Consider the following 25,152-nt stretch of genomic DNA (forward strand, 5'->3'; position numbering starts at 1 on the left):
GTGCATACCTGGCTATATTGGAAGGCAAATTGCTTCCAACCATTAGAGACCATTTCAACCTGCCAAGTAACTGCATCTTTCAGGACGACTCTGCTCTTGTCATCGGGCGAAAAGTGTAAGTAGGCACTTCTGTAGTTACTTTAGCTTCATTTCTCCATTAGAAGTTCGACAGTAATGTGTTTACATTTGTTACAGGTGGAAGAAAGGTCTCTTAGCTGGCCAGGAAACAGCCCGGACCTGAATCCTATAGAGTCAGCATCGTGTGGAATCTGCTGTTACCAGAAAGACACCAAAGACCCTTCGTGAACTTCAGGAAGCCATAATTCGTGTTTAGAACAACGAACTATCAGTTGATTATCTTCAGAAATTGATTTTGTCAGTGCCTTGACGGTGTGCTGCTGTCATCAGGGCCAGAGGCGGTTGAACTAAATATTAGTTTGCACCTGGTGAACTTTTCATTTTGTTTTCCATTTAAAATGATAAACTGAAGCAAATTGAAGGCTTCTGATAGCATTTCAGCCATAATTGTCGTGTTTACCAAAAACTGTTGTATAAAGGTTGCAAATGCTCATTTTGGAATATTTTGAGAGCACCTGTCAAATATTACTTAATTTTTGTGTTAACTATTAAATATCTTCTGTTTATGTTTCTATTTGTGATGCTAGTTATCAATATAACATATCATTGCGAAAAAGGGTTAGAAATGTGAAATTCCTAGGTGATGCACTTTCTTTGAATACCAGTGTATATGGTCGTTCTGGAGTATAAACAGAAAATTTATGTATTTATATTTAAAAATTAAATGCTTATAGGGCTCGCGATGCTTGGAAGACAAAGCTTTTTTTGCGATGGCGTGGTACGTGGTAATGGTTACAATCGGAATGAAGAACTAGTTACGTGCTATAATTAATTATATAGAATAGACAATTGTTTTAGTTTTCGATATAGTGATATCGTATTTTTTTTTTTTTTGAATAATTTTTATTTGTTATTATACATATGTAATTGTTTAAAATTACTTCGTCAGTAAAGATTCTCTCGTTGGTATAATCTCTGTCCTTCCCACACCGGGTGGAAACGATCCGAGTTCGAATCCTGTCAATGACGTGAGCAACTTTTATGGGCATTTTTTTTTTTTTTTTTGACGTGGCTGAGTTAATCGGTCTCAGGCGAGAGTAGCATGGTTTTCCTTCTGGAAACTCGAATTTTTCGTCTAGCAAAACAACAAATCGACCACAGAACACACGCAATTTACAGACATAATCAGCGCAATATGGCCTAAGTTGCCGATGCGTCTAAAACCTTACAAAAACAAACAACATCATTGTAAGATGAAATAATAGCTGAGAAAGATGTTAGCACATGTTTAACAAAAACTGTTCAAAATACTAGAACGTCTTGCATTATGAACAACTAGAAATTCAACTATTATTAATATTTAAATAACACTCTGTTCTCAAGTCCATCATTGTAAGTGCGTCTAATGGAAAATTTTAAAACATCAATACAAATAAGTAGGTAGATAACTCGGTTGTATATTATTTTACGTTTTATTGAAATGTTACGAAGTTTTATTTTAAAATGAATATTTTACTTAACTATAAGAGAGGTTACCTGGTGGTAATTGAAGACATCGTTGTTCTATTACTTTACTGTAGATGGCGCAATGGCTTTCTTTGAACTGCTATCGCATGTCCATTAAAGAAATATGTACTGTACGTGACTGAATCCATGTGACATTATGAAATACGGTAAGATATTTATAAAATTTCTGTAATGAACTCCTTTCATACTGTATGGTTACTTTGAATGGCAAACAGAAAATTGATTTTTTTTAACAGTATTGTATATACAATTAGAACAAAACAATATATTTATAATAACAATATAACAAAATTTTGGTTTCAACTGGATTGTTGTTGTTGTTTTTGGCTTCAAAGTTAGTTTAGAATGTGGAAACATTAACCAATAAGGAGAGTAATAGCAAGATTGACCAGTCACTCTAACGCGTGGGTAGGGAATTTGCCCACCACCAGTGGTTGGTGCACATATACGCTATCCACGCGTTATTATGTTGTTACCACGAGATCATGGTCGACTTGAATTCATTTGCAAATAATGAACAAAATTTTACTTTAATAAAAATTCTGATTGGTAATTTTAATGCAGAACTATTTTAAATATCTTCATTAGTAGTACTACTTTTAATACAAAATTTTTCCTCTAAATACTAAAAACCTTTTTTAAATAACTATTGAAACTGTGCCATTTGAACTTTATGAAATTGGTAAATATAATTGACAACAACAAAACAGAATTAACAGAATATAGCTTGTTTCGAATAATAAAATTTAGAACTTTCTGTTGAGTAAAATGCTAGTAAAACGATAGTAAAATTAGTGGACATTGGAAAAGTCTGTTGAAAAGAGGGCGCTCTTGATCAGACACTTGTTCCTTTTTTTTCTTTTCTTTCTTTCTTTTCTTTTTTTTTAGCGTACAATAGTTCCGGTTTGCAAATACATGTATGTCGATTTCGCACGAGGATGTGGATATGGACAGGTTTTTAATGGTTTGGCGCACAATTGACAAAAATAAATATTTACTAGCATTTTTAAAATAAGAACAACTTACAGACTTTTCTGTTTAAAGCTAGTGTCAGAGGTAGAAAAAAATAATAATAAACAAATATTGGGAGAAAGGAAGACAGCTCTCTCTCTCTCTACCTCATAATGGTCATTTGTTCCTATAGTTTTGCTTGCGTAGTAATTAAGTTAATAGAGCTCATAACCACCGATTCATAATGATTCATAAAGATAGTTTTATCGTCAAACGAAGCCGGACACATTGTCTACTTACGTGATTCCCAGCAACTGGAAAGAAGTATTGATTGATTTGTTATTCACACATGGTCCTCATTGCTGCTGGTTACTCCAAAGTATTCGCTGCCATTAATTCTACTGAACGAATGAGATTTCCGAATTGCAGTTTCCTAGTTCTTATGAAAATGCAATTGCTCATTACTTGAGAAGAGGTGGGTCTCGAAGAGCTTAACCTGCTTTCTTCCAGGTGTAATCATCGACAGCACTACTGACGTAACATGTGCGCTGGGAGGTTCTCTCCACTACCAGCACCAGGCAGTGGTCTCCGCAGGTGCATACCTGTTTCTCGTTCTGGAGTTTCGGAGGGTGTCGTCGCGTGCTTCTCTCTCGCTGCTCCCGTTTGAGATAATTAGTCTTCTCTCTAACGCACGGACCTACCTTGGCCGCTACACACGTGGTGAAGCCCGTCGGATAACTGGGCCAATCACGAAGATCCATAGCACAATACCAGCATCAGAGAGGACAGTTGTCCCTATACGTCGTTTTGCCTTCGGGCAGGCGATATGCTGTTGAGTAGGTAGAGCCACACACTGAGAAGGTCGACAATGGGCCCTGATGCATCCACCGCCGCCGCCGACACCACCACCACCACCACCACCACCACTACTACTACCACAGCCGCCGCAGAGTATGCCATAAGACGATCCCGCTACACGCTGACAGTACAGCGTGGTAGACCCAAAAGAGTAAGCGGGTCGTCCCACCCTGTGGTTGCAATCTGTATGTAATCGTGAGTCATGGTGTGGTGGAAATAAACCTCACCTGTCCAACTAGCGACTCACAACCCAAGGTGACATCGTAGCCCAAGAATCACAAGTGCTGGAAGAAAGAAACGCTTTCACACCTTCAACTGACGCAATTTCGATACCAGTGCTCATTAAGCATGATCTGAAGATGCTGGTTATTAGGACTATTCCCAAATCTATTGTTATAGTAATTCTATTTTTCTGTGCCTTCCATCCCAACGCTAATCTGAGGTAAGTGAAATTAATGAATGAACATCGCGGATTTCAATATTTTTATTACTTCTATATAGAAGTCCAGGGCAATATGTGGGTGTTATGTGAAAATACGATAACGTTTGTTTCACTCTGGTATTCTGAGGGTTTATGAAATTAATCTTTTATTAATTTCTGCATTCATTATTAAATTTTACACTATGCCAGTTCCGTCACTATTAAACAAACAAGCTGCATTCACCTTTATAAATGATATTCAATCAAAGATGAAAATTTTCAGGATGAAGAATTTTATTTATATAAAAATTTATCCTGTTGACATGTAAAATATATCTTTATGAAATAATTATATCCGGTTTTTTTGCTTTCTAATGTTACAAATATTTACATTATTGATATTTTAACTGCACAAATCAGTGTCTATTTGATATAAAGAAAAACTTCAGTTGACATCTTTTGAATATAAAAAGTTTTTAAAGTTTACTTATACATTCATAAGATTAGGTTTACTACTCAGTTATATGTAATGTGTGTAATGTGATTGCTAAATCTATTAATTAGTGAAATTACTTATTTGTTTATCTTTTTAAAGACTTCTTTACGTTGAGTTCAATCCTAGAGCATCGGATAAGTTTATTTGAACACGCTAGTCATCTGGATCAATGAAAAGTTTTAAAATATGTATTCAGTATTCGTTTGCATGGTAACAATTTCTTATATTCATCTCTGCTCAGACACTTTTAACAAACTGATGTATTGTGTAGAAAATGTCCCCCCCTCCCATTTATCAGATTAACCGATTCAAAATCTGCCCGAGGCCCAACTAAGGTCAAGAGACATTAGCTTCATGATTGATTTTTGTTGGATGAAAATTTGAGTTTCCAGTAGGAAAAAACCTTGTAATAACCCTTGCCCGAGATAGTCTAACTCGGTAGAGGTGCAAAAAAGCCCATCAGTTCTTCCTGTCCCGATGGAAAGTACTTTTCGACTTCGTCAAGAGCGAACCGAGCTGAGGCTTTTTCCACAAGGTGTGATTATTTTATTAAGGTAAATTTTGTTGCGTAGACACTTTGCAGTCTGATTTGGCTATTTTTTCTTAGAGCCTGAGCGCCAAAGCGACTAAGGCTATGATGCGTCAGTGTATTCTTCGGTCGGTTTGTTGGAAAAAATTCGAGATTCTGGGATTTAAAAATACAACCCTTGCCTGAGACTAGCTAACTCAGCCACATCACGAAAAGAGCCTATAAAAATTTCTTGCGTCATTGACGCTATTCGAGCTCAGGCCTTTTCCACCCAGTATGGGAGGATGGTGATTTTACCACTGTACTACACGGGAGGGCTTATAGCCTAACAATATTCGTGAAGGATTTCTTTAGATTTTGTGTAGACAAATTCTGTTATTATACATCATTTGGTACTAGTTGAATCATCGAAATGCTTGTTCTTGTTTTTCATTTTACAGCAAACCTATTTTGATAAAGATAGAAATTACAATAATTGCACGATAATTTTTCTCACCCTCTTGTAGTTTGTGTTCCCCAAACACGATGTATATCACTCTACGCGCAACTATATAATTATAATTAAGTAATAACTATATAATTCGTAGTAAAAATATACATTTAGGGCATATTTATCCTACTGATTATCCAGTTATCCTATGGATTCTCTGTGCTGGCTTGTCGTTAATGGACATCCAAAAGTTACTCTATTTTGTGCACCGCCAGCAGCACGTCATCAGAGAGGAAGATCAGTGAGATAGACGGAAATAAATTCTTTTTTTTTTATACATAGGATCACAGTTTTTGTTATACATAGGATCGCCATTATTAATTTTTTTTAACCCTCCGATACTATTCTTAAAAATAATGAAAATTAATGCTGAAATGCGAGTACAACAAGCGTTTCTGGTTATTTTCCTTCTAAGAAAGAAATGTAGAAAGTAATTTGGTGTGACTCATGATTACTTTCAACGAGTAATCATGAGTCACAATCATAATCCTTTCTCATAATAAGAAAAAAAAGAAAAGAAAAGATAACCAATAGTTGTAAGAGCTTCGCAAAATACATAATTTCAAATATATATCAATAATTTCAATTGCGACTGCCGTAACTGTTGACAAAAATTTGAACAATGTCATTTATTATAATAAGATAAAATATTTTTTTATGCAAATCCCCCTCCTCTCCAATGAATGTTATATATATAAAAAAATCAGGAATAATATTAAGTCTGTAACAGGGACGACAAATAATGTGTTCTTTCGTTTTGGCATAATACTTCCTCATTGTATTTTATTGAATAACTTTAAAAAACATCTTGACACACTTAATTACTCTCGATAAAAAACGACCACTCAAATTACTTTGAGAAGATAATGAGGTAGCCGAACTTCAATTATGAAATCAAGGGAGGGCAACAGAGGTTAAACGCTCGAACTGAAAATGTAAGAAAATTAGAGAAGAACAGTAACGTTATCTGTCAAATAATTTGATGAAGTAACTTCTATTATGGAAGTTAATATTCTCTGAGACAAAATACATACATAAAAATGATCCATATGCTGCATGTTCTGCATACTAAACATACACCATTAAGATAGCATTCCCACATTCTTATCCTCTTGGCCAATGAGGTGCGGAACATTTTTAAAATGATTAATATCAGACAGAAGTGCCGAACTTATTTAGTTCCATTGCTGTCTTTAAGAAAACAAATAAGGAATGAGAAAATATGTGCCTTCCAGTCATCGAAAAGCCCCTTGGATATTAAACATAGCATCAAGATCATTAGGGTCAATGCCACTGGCAAACAATGTTTAAATTTTAATGTTTGCCTTTATTGCGGTACAAAAATCATCAGACCTGGCGTCCTTTGGTTATTCCTGACCTTCGTGTCACTGTCCTTGTGTTGACAGGTGAAACTGTCATAAGGCAGGCATTTCACTTTTGTTGTATAAGGGTATTCTGGCTGGGACAGAGTACATTCACTGTTTCTGCTTAGATAAATCCAAATTTATCAACTTTTTTTTTTTGTTCCTTGAATGATTATGTACAAAATAGATATCTCCTGGTATTGCCACAGCTTTTTTTTTTTTTTTTTTGCTTTCTTTCTCTAATTTTGTGATAACTTATGCGAGATAATTGGTGTGGAATTGTCAATATTCTAAAATTTTGAACATCTCTCTGTTTGAAAAATAGTCGAAATACCCGGCATCGCCTGAAGTAATATTTAGAAGTGTTTCTAATAATTTCTAAATTATTTTGGAGTTAAAATTTTTTAACCCTTTAGTAAAATGTTTTTATCGTTTTGAAACACCCAGTGAAAACTTGAGTGAAATATCTGTTGAATAAACCTATCACTACATTATTCCACTGTCAAAATCTTATCTTGGATTGATTCAAGCATAGTCCTTCACTTTCCTCTGTATGAAAGAGGAGGACAACACAACAGCAAAAGAACTTAGCCGATCCTACACAGTAGCCTGTTTTGCTGCATGAAAAATCCAAATTTCCGGGAGAAAAACCTTGCTCCCTCTCCTGAGACCGACTAACTCAGCCACAGATTGAAAAGAGCCCATAAAGCGTCCTCCAGTCATTGACTGGAGGCCTTTTCCATCCAGTATGGAAGACGGTGATTATAGCTACTGTGCTATCCGCGCTGATTGGAAATTCCTGAAGAGGATGACAAATCCTTTTCTTTGAATTGTAATCCTATTGTGCCTATTTCAACATTTTCCAAGGTAATGGAGAATTCCTTCACCGTGAACTTTTATACTATCTTGAAACTTTACTTCTGATTGCAGAATTGATCCGCCGGTTCTTTTGGACAGATTCGATGGAAAATTTGAGAAGCTCAAGCTTTTCAAATTTTTCTGTCGTATTTTGTATAAATGCCTTCCAAGAAAGTTTATATCTCAGGTCTGCCTTCCAATTATTACAGTTGGATAACCACTTTCCTCTCTGACTGCTCACTTTGGGTGGCAGTAGATGGCTTTCATCTTTTAATTTCTTAACTAATGCTTAAGCACCCCAAAGTTCTGTTCCTTTGCTCACTGTTTTTTCATACATACGTATTAAGGTCTCCTCCCATTTGAAGGCAATTCTTATCCGTAGTTCTACTGATGATAGTAGACTATTCCACTTTCTAGTTCGACAAACCGTGCTCTGCACAAACAGCGACAGATTTTTGAATATCCATCGCCAGTTCCTTAAATGATGAATACCACCCATCTCCAATGAAGGAGAACAAAAACCTAGTTAATTTCATTCCTTTTAAACCCACTCCTGTCTTATTTCTCGCAAGAAATAGTCTGCTTCTGTGCTCATCTTCAGCAACAGTTCGATTTTGCACAAGATTCCATATCTTTATGGAGAATGAAATAACCCTGACTTCTAAACAGCTTCTAACTATGTACAAATCACGCATCTGCTCCTATCATGGATACCATTTCAACATCTAGGGCAGTGGTTTCAACCATTTTTTAATAACGGCACCCCTACTCAATTTTCTGCCTGTTAGATCCGATTCTCTCTCTGTTATATATATAATATTAAAAAAAAAAAAAAAAATATATATATATATATATATATGTGTTATATTATAGTTATTACAATAATATAATTATAAAAATTACATTTCATAATACAAATTATATATATATACAGTATATAATAATTTTATTCTTTATATAGAGGTACTAAGTAAACATCAATTATAGATCACCACAAAATTAAAAAGATACTGTACACCTTTTTATAATGAAATAAGCACATAAATTAAAAATATATAATAATAATAATAATAATAAGTTTAAAAAAACTTAAACCCAAATTACATGGCAGCCTGGAATGTTGTTACGGCACCCCGGTTGAAAACCACTGATCTAGGACTTTGTCACAGGGCTTCTTTTAACTTTTAAACTGTATCCAAAAGACTGGGAATTCATGACATACTGCCATTCACCCGACACTATCATGCATATACAAATTTGTATAATGTTCGGTTTCTGCTGCATTCCTTTTTTTACAGATGGGCATTGTGCTTCTTAACCAGCATCTGCAATTCCATCTGTAATTCAACTGCAAGCTCCCCGATTATCAACTTCTTTACCTTTTCCTTCCAATTCTTTGTAAAAATATTCCTTCTTATGTGGTTGAGTTATTCGGTCCCAGGAGAGGGTTGAGTGGTTCCCCCCCCCCTCCCGGAAACTTTTGTTTTTCGTCCTGCTAACAGCAAACCCACCAAAGAATACACGCAGTGTTCCCAAAGTGTGGGGCATCCCTTCCTGGGGCACACTTGATTTTTGGGAGACGCAAGTTGTTTTCTCGAAGCATTTTTTAACGACTTATGGAAAAACCATCCCCTTAATCCAGGTACGAAGCATTTTTTATTTATTTATATTATTCGTATTTTATTTCTTTGAAATTAAACATATTGAAATATACACTGAAAGGACACAATTCATGGGATACCTTGTTCCTGGGCAACGCGACGCTGTCACCCCTCTCGCTAGTGGATAAAAACACCGCTTGACAGGTCTGTTGTTACATTGCATTCGCGTAGACGGTAATTCTATGTCAGTATGGATAAACGTCGTGGATTAACCGAATTTGAAAGAGGGATAATAGAGGGTGCCCGACGCATGGGCCACTCTATCACGGACATGGTACAGAAATTGCCCTATCGCCCTTCTGCAGTATCAAGATTGATCGGGAATACGCCAATTCCGGAATAACATCTCATCCTGGAGAGCGCTGTGAGAGTAGAAAGGTGGTAGATTAACGTGGCTGTTGACGTCTGTCTCACATTGTTTCAGCCAACCCGAGAGCGACAGTGGCACAAATCACCGTCGACTTCAACGAGAGCGGTGCCAGAAACGTGTCCACCAAGACCATCGGGCAGCCATTAGCCGAAATAGGTTATGGGAGCCGCCGATCCACCAGAGTCTCATTGCTAACACCACGACACAGAATTTTCTTACCCCTGAACTGGACGTAAGAACATCGGCACTGGTCCTTGGATGATTGGAGACGAGTCTCCTGGTCTGTCCGTCCGACGAGTGTCCCGTTTTCAGTTATTTCGAGCGAACGGGAGGATGCGTATCTGGTCAAAACCACACGAAGCTGTGAATCCGTGGTGTCAACAAGGAACTGTTCAGGCAGATAGACGGAGATAGTTGGTAATGGTGTTCAACTGGCACACGTTGGGACCTCTGGTACGTCTAGACGTACCAGAGGTCCCAATAGTCCAGGTTTCATGTCCATCCTTGCAGACCATCTGCATCCCTTCCTGGTCATCGTGAACCCACAGGGTAATGGACTCTTCCAGCAGGACAATGTGCCTCCCCACAGAGCCACCATGACTAGAACATGATTCGAAGAGCATTTTGAAGATTTTATCACCATGGAATGGTCTCCCCGTTCACCGGACATGAACCCAGTGAAGCATATTTCGGATGATGTGGAAAGGTCCATTCGAGCTTTGAATCCTCCACCCAGGAATGCGGTGGAACTGTGGACAGCGGTGCAGCAAGCATGGATGGAAATGCCTGTGGAACGCTTTCGTGAACTAGTGGACTCAATGCCTCGCCGTGTGACTGCCCTTATCCGGGCGGAAGGTGGGCCTACCCGTTACTAGGTAGGTATCCTATGATTTCTGTCCACTCAGTTGTAATTTATAAAAGTATATACACCGATAAGCCAAAACATTATGACCGCCTACCTACTATAATGTTTATCCTCCACGTGCATCCAAAATAGCTCGTACCCGCCGAGGCATGGACGCTACAGGATTTCTAAATGTGCCTTGTGGTATTTGGTACCAACATGTAACCAGCAGAACCTTTAACTCCTGTAAAGTCCCTGGTTGAGACGCCGCAGGTCGGAGTTGCTGTTCCAACACAAACCACAGATGCTCGATGGGATTGATGTCTGGAGAATTTGTAGGTCAGGGAAATACCTGGAAATCTTCCTCATGTTCCACGGAACTAGTCTCGAACAGTCCAGGTGGTGTGGCATGGCGCATTATCCTGCTGAAAGACGGCACCGCCAGAGGGGAAGACCGTTGCCATGAAAGGGTGTACCTGGTCAGCAATGATGTTTAGGTAAAGTGTAAAGTGTGTTTAGGGTCAAACGGCACCAGGGGTTCCCCCCATCTCCGCGTAGTTTACATTGTGGTGTGTTACAGCTCGCTGTAAAGGCCAGAGATTTAAAAGTACAATATATGGATCTGCAATTGTGTGATGTGTACCGTTGTTCCTCTGGCCATTTAGCCGCCAAACCCCTGAGGCCTGACGTTGCCCACTCTTCGCTCCGTGGAGGTATCCAGTAATTTTAGTTTACTCTGGCAGGTTTTACCACCTAGTTTCCTGAGATTTCAATGGTTAGGACCTAAAAAAAAAAAAAAAAAAATTACGTTTGCGTGGGTTGAACGCTAGATTGAAAAACCGAAATGTGGGCGAATTTAATTTGGATGATATTGATATTAAATTTTGATGTTTAGGTGGGTAGTAGACGTCAGAGTGCCAAGCACATGGATGACTGGACCCGGGGTATACCAGCAGAACATCGTCCACAGCATGACAACATTGCCACCGGCTTATTTTCGTTGCACGGTACATCCAGGCGCCATCACTTCCCTAGCTAAACGACGCACCCGTACCCGGTCGTCCACGGTTCAACAGGAAACGTAATTCATCGGACCAGACGACCTTCTTCCAATCATTCAATGTCCAGTTTCGAAGCTCGCGTGCCCATCGTAGGCGCTATCGCCGGTGAACCGTGGTTAGCATTGGCACTCGGATCGGGCTGTGGTTACGCAGCCCCATTTTCAGCAGGGTTCTTTGTACTGTGTGTTGTGACACATTACTCCCGTCACCAGCATTCCAATTACAGGCTAGCTGCGCCACAGTCCTTCTGTTACCACGTACCATGCTCTCCCGCATGGTACGTGGTAACATTATGTCTGTATAAGTTTGTGTGTGTGTGTGTGTGTGTGTTAACAGTCCGATTTGTACGTTCTGTGGCTGAAAACAAAGACCCGCAATAATTCACGGGGGCGGGGGGGGAAGACCCTACTCCCTCAGCCTGAGATCGGCTAACTAAATCCTCGATTGAAGAGGACTTTAGAAATTCCTTGAGTCATCAATCAGACTTTTCCGAACGAGTAACAGTTGACGAGACCACTATACTGTCACGGAGGGCGCTATTCATGCTGATTAAATTACTTGATTATCTGAAGAACTGCAGCATTATGCTGTCGGAATTTCAGTTTTTTTCAATTAGCTGATTTCATTTTGACAACTGAATCATCCATACTGAGATACTGTGTTATTTTAGAATATAGTGACATATACGTGCATGTTACTATATGGTAAAATATATATTTGGTTTCAGATTGCTTTCAAGAAAGGTTTTTATGCATTGGATGTAGGTAAAGTAACAAATTCAAATTAAGTAGAAAACCTTGCTCGAAGACGACGTTTAAAATTCCTTTTGGAATTCCTGATCACATCTATAAAAGCAGCACAAGAAAGACCAAATGCTCATCTTGAGTAATTTTTAATATATGTCAAACTGTAAGCAAAAATATAAGTAATTACCTGAATAGACAGAATCTAGCAGTTCAAAAATAAATGCCAAAAACTCGAGGATCAGATTACAGAACGAAAATCACCCGTTAAACTCAGGTTTTTTAAAATTTCCGCTGTAAATTCCTAACAGTGTGTATTATTCTCGACGTGAACTGCAGTGTATTTCGAAAACATTAATATGGGGAAGTTTCAGCAGTCAGAATCAACGGAATTGTAATACATGCTTTGTATATCTTAATAAGAGAAAGCTAATCACAGGAACTGCAAAGAGAGTGGAAAAAAGTTTAAAATTTTTACCAGTGAAGTGTGTAGTATACTGGACTCTTCCAGCAGGACAATGTGCCTCCCCACAGAGCCACCATGACTAGAACATGATTCGAAGAGCATTCTGAAGATTTTATCACCATGGAATGGTCTCCCCGGTGACGCTTAAATTGTGCAATCGAAATAAGTTGTGCATTCAGATCAAATCGATTCAAATATTTTCTTTACAGACCAAAAAACGTACATTTCTGAAAGTTGCCTTTCCTTCAGTAAAATACAGGATAGGGTATATGCAAGGTAATATGAAAATCTGGAAACAACTGCATCCACAACGGCTTTCAGGTATAGAAAAATAAATATACGAGGATGAGTCAAGCTCAAAGATTTTGATTGTCCGATAATTGCGCGCCGTCATGGGTGTGAATTCAAGGATTGGTATTAATTCTTCTGTTGAACAATACTTGTTGGCTTTCCTGTAAGAGTAGGGAGCGATACGTAGTAGCAGGACAATATGGTGTCCAATGTGACGGCTGTTCACTTTCTAATAACTAGTGGAACGCACATCAAGAATAGGCTCTTCCGCTTCTAGATGAAGTAGGAAAATGTGTTATCCAAAAATTTCGAGCAATTGATTCTATACAGGGTCTTCAAACGCTAATAGCCGCACATGGTGATGCTATTAAATAATGAATTATTACCGATGGTAAACGCTTAAATTGTGCAATCGAAATAAGTTGTGCATTCAGATCAAATCGATTCAAATATTTTCTTATTGTGATATGATTTGAATATACAATTTATATGAATATTTATGCTGTTTAAAATAGTTTAAAAAGTAAATTTGGGACATGAAGCCTCCTGCTAAGACTACAAAATATTACTGTTTATATAGGATATTGCCTCATTTTGTATGTAGCGTTGGGAAAACTATGTTTGCTACTTAATGTATCGAGCTCATATTGTGGAGGCCTTTCGTCACAAGTTACTTAAGCATTACCGTACTTTAAATTAAAAAAAAAAAAAAAGAACACAGCTCCAAGGGATATATGAGTATTTGTATATAGTTCAATTCTAGTTTTGTATTTATTGGTACTGTTCTGTATTGATTCTGTAACTCTGAGAATTCTCACGTTATTTAGGGTCTGTGTGCCTTGTGTGTAAGAAATATGTATATAAATAAATAAATAAATAAGAGTAGATATATTGCTATTTATTTAAATAGTATGCCAATATAACTGCAGTGGGGGCAATGGCATACATTTTAAGTAAATAGCAATATATTTCTTGATTGGAGCAATATTATTTATTTAGCGTAGTGCGATACCGAGGAAACACATGGTGAAGGGCCTCCATAATATGAGATCGATGCACTAAATAGCAAATACAGTTTGCTCATTGATACTTACGAAATGAGTCTATGCCCTACTTGTACACTGGCGTGCAAAACTTAAGGACCAAAACTACTTCTAAAGGTTACAACCACAAAATCTTTACTTAATGTACTCTTTACTGATGAGAGTAGATTCAGTCTCAGCAGCGATTCTGGACGTCAGCTAATCTGGCGAGAGGTTGGTACACGGTATCACCAGCAAATATCACTGATAGGGATCGATATGGCAGTCGAGGTGTTCTCGTCTGGGGAGGCGTTATCTTGGATGGACGTACACAACTCCAGATACTGGAAGGACTGTACTGAGGTAATTCTTCCCCATGTGCGTCTCTTCCGAGGTGCCATTGGCCCCGAATTCGTGTTTATGGATGATAACGCCAACACCCCATCGCACTGCAACTGTTGATATGCTTTTGGAAAGTGAGGACATTGTTCGTATGGATTGGCCTGCCTGTTCCATGATCTAAATCCCATCGAACACATATGGGACGCTTTGGGGAGACCCCTAGCGGCACGTCCACACCCACCAGAAAATGTTCACCAGCTGAAGATGGCGCTGACAGAGGAATGGACGATGTTACCGCAAGATCTTATCAACAACATTGTTCTAAGTATGGACCGGCGGTGCAAAGCCTGCATCGACGTTAGGGGTGGCCATATCTCCTACTGAGGACCATCCCTTCCCTTTGTTTCATCTTTGGCAGTGATGCATCTGTATCATGGCAGCCAGTGCTATGTTTCCATTTTTGAATAAAGTCCCTCTGTACCGTTTTTTTTTCCATTGTTGTGTCGGTGTTATTTCTTTCATCATTTCTGTACCTCACGAGGTTCCTTTGGTATGCTTTTCCCATATCCAGGCCACTCCTATGAGAAGCTACAGGTGAAAACTTAACTGGTCCTTAAATTTTGCACACCAGTGTACAAGTAAGGCATAGACTCATTTCGTCTATGTGTCGTGTACAATAATGTTTTAAGCTAGTTATATAAGTGAATTAGTCCATAATGCCCATATATGACCAAATGTTAGTCTGTCTTATTAGTCTCAAAATATTCGAAATCGTAAGTGATTGAATAAGTTGTTTCTATCAAAAATAGATACAGGCTGATTCAAAAAGCAGTAAATCAAAAAGTGTTTACTTTCTTTTTTGAATAAAAAAAAGCAAATGTAAATTTTTTTTTAATCCGCTAGAAATGTAATCTCTGTAAATTACGCCCCTGGAAGCACCCTGTTAAAAGATTTTCCACGGGGTAAAAACATTTTGACTCGATAAATTTCAGTTTGCAAAGATAAATTTAGTGACTACCGTGCAAAATACACTGGTGTTCAAAGAACGTGCATCATTCCTTAAAATTGTAATTGTCGTCCGAATAACGTAAGTATGTGGCCGACCGGGCTAGCCGTGTGGGTAAAGGGCCTGCCTGGCAACCCAAAGGTCGTCGTGGATTCGAATCCCACCTCGGGCTTGGATCACAGTAAATGCAAAAACTTAGGGAGGGGTGCATTATGGCCACAGAAGCCGATGCGCCAACAACTAACAAAAAAAAAAAAAAAAAAACCCTAAGTAAGTATATGGCAATATTTCTTACAGATTGCATCAGATAAGATTGACACGCATAGGTGATGACATAATATTGCATCAGCTGTTACTTTCAGCTATATAAGCACGCTCTGCAAGGGTTGCAGTCATTCCTTGCTTGTGTCAGGATGAAGAGTTACGTGCAGTTGACGAAGAAAGAGTGCTATTGTTGCTTTACGTGAGGAAGGATGTTCTTCCCGTCATATTGCTTATAGAGTGTTTGTAATCAGTCGACAGTGAATAGATTTCTTTCCAAACTCAAGAATACTGGTTCTGCTGACAGGAAAAAAGGAAAGGCACGCAAACGAGTCTCTAAGCAAAAACAAAAGCGCTTATACCTTAAAAACCGTAAAGCTTCTTCATCTGAGTTGAAAAGAGAATGAGAAGAACATACAGGAGTGGTAGCAAGTGCAATAACAGTCAGAAGACGCCTCTTCAAAAATGGACTTGTGGCCCGTAGTCCTAAGAAGAAACCTCTCCTCACACAAAAAATGAAAAAGGCTCGATTCATTTGGTGTAAGGAGCATGTCAAATGGAGCCCCGAGCAGTGTAAGTAAGTTATTTTTCTCGGATGAGAAGAAACTCAACCTGCATGGCTCTGATGGGAGACAAACGATTCGCCGTAGACGTGTTGAAGAATACCATCCAGACTGTATGGTGTCTACAGTGAAATTCCCTACTAGACAAATGATATGGCGTTACATTTCGTATAGCGAAATAGGTCACCTGCAGTTTATAAAAGGTTCCGTAAATGCCAACGGATACCTGACTATATTGGAAGGCAAATTGCTGCCAACCATTAGAGACCATTTCAACCTGCCAAGTAACTGCATCTTTCAGGACGACTCCGCTCCTTACTACCATCGGACGAAAAGTGTAAGTAGGCACTTCTGTAGTTACTTTATCTTCATTTCTGCATTAGAGGTTCGACAGTAATGTGTTTACATTTGTTATAGGAGAAAAATGGTTGGAAGAAAGGTCTATTACAGAAAGGTCTCTTAGCTGGCCAGGAAACAGCTCGGACCTGAATCCTATAGAGAACTGTTGGTATCGTGTGGAATGTGCAGTTGCCAGAAAGAAACAAAAGACCCTTCGTGAACTTCAGGAAGCCATAATTCGTGTTTGGAACCACGAACTATCAGTTGGTTATCTTCAGAAATTGATCTTGTCAATGCCTCGACGGTGTGCTGCTGCTGTCATCAGGGCCATAGGCGGTTGAACTAAATATTAGTTTACACCTGGTGAACATTTCATTTTGTTTTCCTTGTAAAATAATAAACTGAAGCAAACTGAGGGCTCCTGATAACATTTCTGCCATAATTGTCGTGTTTACCAAAACTGTTGTCTAAAGGTTGCAAATGCTCATTTTGGAATATTTTGAGAGCACCTGTCAAATATTACTTAGCTTTGCCTTAACTGTTAATAAATATCTTTTGTTTATATTTCTGTTTGTGATGCTATTCATTAATGTAACATACCATCGCGAAAAGGGGTTAGAAAGTGAAATTCTTAGGTGATGCATTTTCTTTGAACACCAGTGTATATGCTACAAAGAAGGACTCGCGACAATGTAAGTCAATTTCAATTTCTAGAAATTAGTTTGAAAACAATTATTTTTAAGAGGTTATTTATCCCAGTACTCCATCCGCCCCCCCCCCCCCATGCACACCGCCACTGATAAATCAGTGAAACGTGTAGCAGAAATTTTCAGCGAAACCCACAGAAGTTCACTTATAGATGCAGCCGAGTAATCCCCGAACAACAGTCTCTATTCTCTGTATAAACCCCAAACAACAGTCACTGTATTTTCCGGAAGTGTTTACTTTGAAAGCTTAAAAGCTTCAGTTTCCAAACCGAAGTGATATGAGGTTTGCTGTGTCTTTCAACAGAAAATTGAAGAGAGGAGAACAACTTGGTAGCACGACTGATTTTCAGTGACAAATCCGCTCTTTAACTGGCTGCCAAAATACACAAGGCACTGAAAAGGCTCACCAGGTCATCGAGCTTGAACAGGACTTCTAAAAATAAATGGGTTTTGTGCCATTTCACATCAGAAAATTGATGGCTCTTTATTATTATTAATTTTTTTTTTTAAATTGAAAAGACAATCAATGGGAACATTAACACGAGCATGTTGAATAACTGGCTTGTGCAATTACATGAAGTTGATTTCCTCTTCCAGCAAGACGCTACGCCTCCTCGCTTACATGTGGACATGCAAGAATATTTTAATAACAGACTGCCTCAACTATTGAAGTAACAAGACCAGGAAGACAGTATGTGGTGCCTCCCCTCGCAAGTCTCCGAACTTAACACCATGTGACTTTTTTTTTTTTTTTTTTTTTTTTTGTTTCTTTTGTGGAGCTATGTAAAATATGCCGTGTTTATGCCAGTATTGTTCGTTTGCTATAAGAAATCGAAAGTAAACTTTCAGTTTTTTATAGAAACTAACTTTCCATATTTGAGATAGTATTGTTTACAGAGAAACCAGTTCACATTACAATTATTTATATTACATTACATTATAATTAATACTTAAACAGTCAACAAGGAATGGGCGCGGTCATATAATCAAAGCCGCCCATGTGCAGATATAGAATTAATAAGAGCTATGCCACGCTGTTACCAATGCCGATAGTAGAGGTTCCCAAAGAACCTTTACTATGAGAACCTCTACTATCGGCATTAATAACAGCGTGGTATAACTAGGTATAATACCATGTGCCACCCAACGTATTTCATAAGTTTCATGCCCCTTTCCAGAACAAGTGCACGTTAACAGATTTGACGTAATTTAGCCATGATAAACTTTATAACAATATACTCTTATAGTTTGTTTTCAAATACATTAAATTTCAAAGATTAAAATACAATACGCTTCATAAAGACATGCCCCCTAAAAAAAATCAAGTGTGCCCCACAGATTGTGAACCTCTAGCTTATAGGTTTTGGTTTCGTAATCTTCTATATAAAGAAGTACTATATAAGCTTACAGCTTGCTTCTCACTTTACTGTACAATGTAATGAAATGTCATAATGTAAATTTAACTGTAATGGCATTCCGAAAAGAAAAAAAAAAAAAAAAAAAAAAAGCAGAAATAATTGCTGTGACTTTAAATTAAAAAGTAAACTCTTAATGCAGAATTTACTGTAATATGCCACTAGTCGAAATACGATAATAAAAACGGGGGTCGACTTATTCGGCGAATAATTTTCACAGAAAAAATAGAAATCGATTTATATCCGGAATATACGGTGTTTCTTCATTTTTTATTTAAATACAAATTTATTTATTTATTTTAATGGGGCTGTTATCTAATTACCCATGACAAGAATACGAAAACGTTATTCGCATTTCAGCATGTTAATCGTTGGGTACCTGTCGTGTATTTATTTAATGTGAAATAAATAAAAACGTTCACCAAAGTCTTGGTTGAGGGTTGTGTGAAATTTTTTTCCCCTCTCGGAAACTTTGTTTTTTTTTATTCCGCAAGAAAGTCAGCCTGATCGTAGAATACACAAAATTTATAGACACAATTAATACTCGCATTTTATGTGGTTAATTGCGATGTCATTAAAAGGGAAAATCACACATTCTGTGTTTTGAGGTGGTACTGATTTTATCTTCAGTATCTTTACTGACGGTTGCGCCGCATATGGCCAAATATCAGAAATGCGTCTTTGTTTTCGTAAAAATAATTAAATTATAATCGTATTATGAATTAGTAATATTTTGAATTAATTATTATGTAAATTATAAATTAAATTATAGAATATAATTATTATTATATTTTAATTATTAACCATGAGATGCAATTATTAACCGTGAAATGGCACCTTCATAAAAAAAAAAAAGAGAGGCTTTTGTATTAATTGATTTAGATAATAACAACTGCCGTATTTTTAAAATAAATTATAAATTCAGTTAGTCTGTAACTAAATTCTACGCTTGCAATGAATCCTCGCCTGTGGCCGGTACTCGTTATACAATAGTTACGTCTTTGTTAAAAATCATAGGTTACATACAGGATTTCTACCGTTAAAAGTGAAATGGCGCAAAAAAAAAAAAAAAAAAAAAAAAATCGTCAAAAGTGGGCATTGGTGTATACTTATAAAGAAGTACAAGCTTCTTTATAAGTTCATTACGTCATTAAACCGAGGCTGGTAACTAACATAATGCCAACTCCGTTGGATACATTGAGGTCGTTTTAAGAATTATAATATGAAAACTCATCATCAGAATGACTGGTCACTCGACCATTCTGGACGATGAGAATTTGTGTTCTTAATTTTGTTTATTAAAATTTTATGCGTATCTAATGTAATGCATGTAATCAATTATAGAACACAACCAATTTCTGAGTAACTGTTTATAGTCGCCTGTTGCAAATTAGATCTTTTTGCTTTGACTTTGTAGTCAATTTAGTTCAACAAAAAAATAGTGTGAAGCGACAATTTTTTTTATATCTCAGCAGAATCATAAATCCAGCATTTAAAAATCCAGCACTTTTTGAATAAATAATCTAAAAATATTGGCAATATTTTTAGATTATTTAGTTAGCAACAAACACACTTATATTATTATGTAATCGAAAGCTCACTCCTGAATGCATATCGATAAAATTAAAAAGTTGCTTCGATCATGACTGCACTAAATTATGCTATCGGCTTACCTCAGCTTGTCGAGTATAGAATATATACATAATGCAAACTACCCCTGATTACTTATGCTCAGTACATACCGGTAACTTAAAAAAAAATAATAAAAAAAAAAAAAAAAACACAGAATTTTCAAAAATCCAGTATTTAAATTGTGTGTTATGTCCCGACAACACTGAATTTATGAGGTTCCGTTCTGTTCTGCTGTAAAATGGTTTTTAATATTGCTCTTAGAACTTCAAATGTATTGCATTAGTTGTTACATTTTAAATACGAGCTCGTATATGCTCTCTCTTCTCTCACTCAAATAAAAGCGCAGGGCATGAGCGTTTAAATAACATTATTTATTCTTCAGGCGGAAGGTTTCCGCTTCTTTGTGCGGTGAAACTAGAATGTCCATTCTCACTTCTGACTATAACTTTGATAGACCTAATTGCGACTGAAAATAAAAACACAAGTTGTAACCGGTTTTAATAGACCACCTGTCACTGACGTTTGTAGATCAGACAGGGGTGGTCCACTAATATCTGATATATTCCGCATGTAATTGCCAAGTGGACATACACCCCGCAATCTTTATCGTTTTATGCAGCTGAGAGCACTGGTACTAACCCTCAGCTACCATGTTCGGTGTGATTTGGGGGAACTTTTTTTCAGTAACCTTCAGAGCATGAACTTGCTTGCGTGACTACATCGGCACTTCATTACTGCCAAAGCATGCTCTTATTATGGTTTCTCATGGCAGTATTCAGTTCTCCTCTGTATAATTACTAAACACCGGAAAGGTGTTCAAAGTAAATATTTTTCACATACTGTAAGCTGAGCGATATTTTTGTCGACGAGTAGTGTAGATTCTAAATATTTCCCTCTCCTGATTGTCCAGTCTAGCATAAAGCGATTATGTGTGTATCCACATGACCTCTGGTAACATATGTTTCCACCAGGATGAAATGGAATGTTTTTTTTTTTTAATGAGTGAAATAAAAGCAAAATAAAAGGGACGCATTAAATGCGCAGAAAATAGTTTACAACTAGGAAAAAAAAAAAAAACCCTGCTAAATCATTATTGTATTTTTTATGGTCAGGATGTAAAATAGGTCCAACCATCCTCACTCCAAAGAAAGCATCCATATTGTGTCATGGTTAATTATGATAATTAACTATTGATACAACAGATGGTTTGATAATTCCAGTAAAATGGAGGATTTTATATCAGCTCGCTTTTTCTGCATGTCAATTCTGTTCATGAAGAAAAAGGTAATAAACTTAAAGTTTAATAGAAAAACATTTACTCCTGAATTAACGAGAATATCTTAGATGCACCAGTTATCACTTGATCAGAATGGCGGAACTGTCACACGTGTTTATGCATTTACTTATATATGCTATACAGTCATATATTCAAAAAAGGCTGCTTGCTCTTCACTGATGGCTAACAATATACGGACGTCCATCAAATGAATGCATTTTGTCACTTATTTGATAGTTCACTTTCACTTATATTCTGAGTGATTTGCCTTGGCAATTAGCTTTTTCTCTTTGAACAACTGCAACTGCCTTGAGGAAATTTAAAATAAAGAAAATAATTGTTCCGTTAAACCTTGGAGAATTTTTTTACTTTTTTTTCCAGTTACAGACTTATAAAGTAATGGATTTCAGAAAGCGTTATTAGACCAGTTCAATGACAAATATATTGAGTTTAATAATCAAATAGTTGGTCTTAGACACAAAACCAAGTTAATAATTGCATACAGATATCTTTAATAAAATGCAAGACATCCACCAATTTTAAATTAAAATTTCAGCATTAAACGAACTAGTAATTCATGTTTTATTCTGAAGGCTTTTAAAATTTCAGCGTATTTCAATAATTCAGCCATTCGGAACGAATGCCCGAATTATTGACTATGCATTATTACCTGGCAGTACTGCACAACTACTTTATAAAGGATGTCATAACTGGTGGCGACCTCTGTTATCATAACAGTGTACTATCCCAAGATTCTTCCAGAGTCGACTGTTGACTAGTTCAATATAAGCTGAAGGAATTTTAGAGAAACCAAAGAGTATAAAATGGACATACTAAGGTAAACGTACAAAGCTGCGTAAAGAAAGATGAAGAGCGACTGAAGATATCCAGAATGCATATCAAGACACGTGCCGCAACCAGTCAACATCCTTTTACTGTCCAACTTCACAATCACAGAATCAACTTTTATTCTTCCTCTTTTATCCCATCAACTTCCGTTTTCTGATGAACCTCCTTTCACACGTATTTCCTGAAAATTACAATTTACAGAAATTCAAGTCTCATGTCAAGATGTGGTTCCCAACGGGGTCATTTTATAAATTCGTGGGACGTTTCCTGTGTCACACGGGAAGCAGAGGAGCTACAGCAGAACCCAACATTAGTAAATTATTTGACGTTAAGTTCAGAGATCTCATTAGAACTGTCTGTTTAAAATAAGTATACTTATATTACATAAAATTTAATTCATGTATGTGTATTATTTTTATTAATATCTATTGTACTCCAAATAAAAACTTATATTTCCTCTACTGCCAATGATTCTCCTGTAATTAGAATATAAAGATATTGATTAAATCTGTAATAATTTTTGAATTTATTAGATGAATATAATTATGAATCCTCAGCTTTTATTGAGATCAAAGTTTTATCAGTCGCTGTCCGTTATCATTCTTTACATGTTCTCCATGTCTTCCTACCACTTCATTGTCCGCAGCTTGTCCCACTCTGGAGTTCAAATCCCTCATTATGACAATCTCTCTGCAACGTAGAAGTGCTTCATTACTTCTCTGAGGTTTTCCCAAAAATCTTCTTTAATATCTGTAGGAAACTCATTATTAGGAGCATATACCCAATAATAGTAATTTCTCTTCCATATATTTTAATTTCAAGGGTCATGGGATAGAGCATGTGCCGAGGTGAACAGCAAATTAGGATGTACAAAATCTGCAGAGGCGTGGAGAGTATTGAAGAGTTTAAGGAACCTCATAAGCAAAATGCTAGACTGGAAATGATAGATCTCGACGAGTGGATCAATTGTTATGAACAACTATTGGATGAAGGAAGAGAGGAATTTAGAGAAACTGAAACAGAGACAGTAGTAGTAGTGGCATGTGATGCAAGAAAGCAAGTGTATGAGCTTATGCAGCATGAACAAAAAAAAAAAAAAAAAAAAAAAAATCACACCATTCCCTCAAAATTCCTATCCAGTTCCTCTTTAAATTTATTTAACCTATCAACGTCCACAACGTCAGATGGAAGTTTGTTCCACCAATTAACAACCCGCTAGCTAAAGACAAATTTCCGCACATCTGTTCTACATCTGTCTTTTCTTAATTTGAATTTATGCCCCCCTTAGGTTCGTAATCTGAACAAGTGGAAGGATCCCATCAGAATTCATCGTGCTCAACCCATTCAAGGCCTTATACACCTCAATCAGATCACCGCGCAGGTGCCTAGTCTCCAGCCACTGCAATTTGCAGGACTTAAGCCTCTCTTGGTAAGAGGATCCCTTCATTCCCCTCACCAATCTTGTTGCCCTTCTCTGTACACGCTCAAGCAAATCTACATCTTTCCTAAAATGAGGCCTCCAGACCTGTACGCAGTACTCAAGGCGTGGCCTGACCATTGCCTTATACAGAGGGACAATCACCTCCTTTTCCCTGCTAGCAAAATTCCTATATATCATTGACAAAACCCCATGACCTGCCCTGGCAGTCTGTCTGCATTGCTCAGAAAACTTCATATCTGACTGCACAATTACTCCCAGGTCTTTTTCATTTTCTACCACCTTACGTGTAGTACCACACAGTTGGTACGTTTCTCTGGGGTTACTTCTACCCATATGCAGTACTTCTCATTTGTCAATGTTAAACTTCAGTTGCCACTTCTTAGCCCATCTGCCCAAATTTTCTAGTTCCTTTTGCAGTAGCACACTGCCATTACTGTCATTAACAACCCTGCCAACCTTTGTATCATCTGCAAACTTCGACACTACGCCTGATATATCTTCATAAATATCATTGATAAATATAGAAAACAACAGAGGACCCAACACCGAACCCTGTGGGACTCCACTAATAACATTAGTCCACGAAGAGCAGCACCCATTAATTACCACCCTCTGTCTTCTCCCACTCAACCATCCTTTTATCCATTGTAGCAACTTACCCTTAATACCATTCTGCTCCAATTTGTACAATAGTCTTCCATACGCAACACTGTCAAAAGCTTTCCTGAAATCCAAATATATGATATCAAAATTATTTTTTATATCCAGTTCCTTTGTAACCACACCATAATATCCTATCAAATTTGTTAGGCAAGACTTTCCCTTAACAAACCCATGCTGTGTCTGAATTATTGTTGCAGTCTTGTCTAGATGATCCTGCAATGCATTTTTAACCAGTGACTCCATTATTTTACCCGGAACAGAAGTTAAACTAACTGGTCTAATTACTCGTGTCACTCTTTGTGAATTGGGGATACATTTGCATATCTCCAGTCCGTAGGGACATCCCCTGAGTCCAAGGATGCTCTCATAATTATGGCTAAGGGTTTGCTTAGTTGCTTTGCCGTCTCCTCTAATATAACTGGATAGATCCCATCCACCCCAGGTGCCTTTCTTATGTTTAACTTCAACAATTTCTCCTCTACTTTGCTCTCAGTTATTACAAAATCATTAAGCACCCTGCTACAATTTGATAACCTTCTGCCATTTTCAAACCTTAATAACTCCTCATGTGTGAATGTAGATGCAAAATACTCATTCAGTTTGTTTGCTATCTGAGCAGGATCATCAA

At 37.3% G+C, this 25,152-nt stretch overlaps 1 protein-coding gene across 1 annotated transcript in view; it reads left to right on the forward strand.

The window, feature by feature from the left end:
• Nucleotides 1–3,556: 3,556 nt before the first annotated feature.
• Nucleotides 3,557–25,152, forward strand: part of LOC150076163 (protein Wnt-7b-like) — a 212,871-nt gene continuing 191,275 nt past the window's right edge. Inside the window, exon 1 of the mRNA XM_090387536.1 lies at nt 3,557–3,856. Coding sequence (XP_090243662.1) covers nt 3,774–3,856 — 83 coding nt within the window. The 5' untranslated portion in view covers nt 3,557–3,773. The remainder of the gene's footprint in view (nt 3,857–25,152) is intronic.

Source organism: Mastigoproctus giganteus, chromosome 13 (genome assembly GCF_048544385.1).
Source record: "Mastigoproctus giganteus isolate SK-2022 chromosome 13, ASM4854438v1, whole genome shotgun sequence".
Classification (NCBI taxonomy): domain Eukaryota; kingdom Metazoa; phylum Arthropoda; class Arachnida; order Uropygi; family Thelyphonidae; genus Mastigoproctus; species Mastigoproctus giganteus.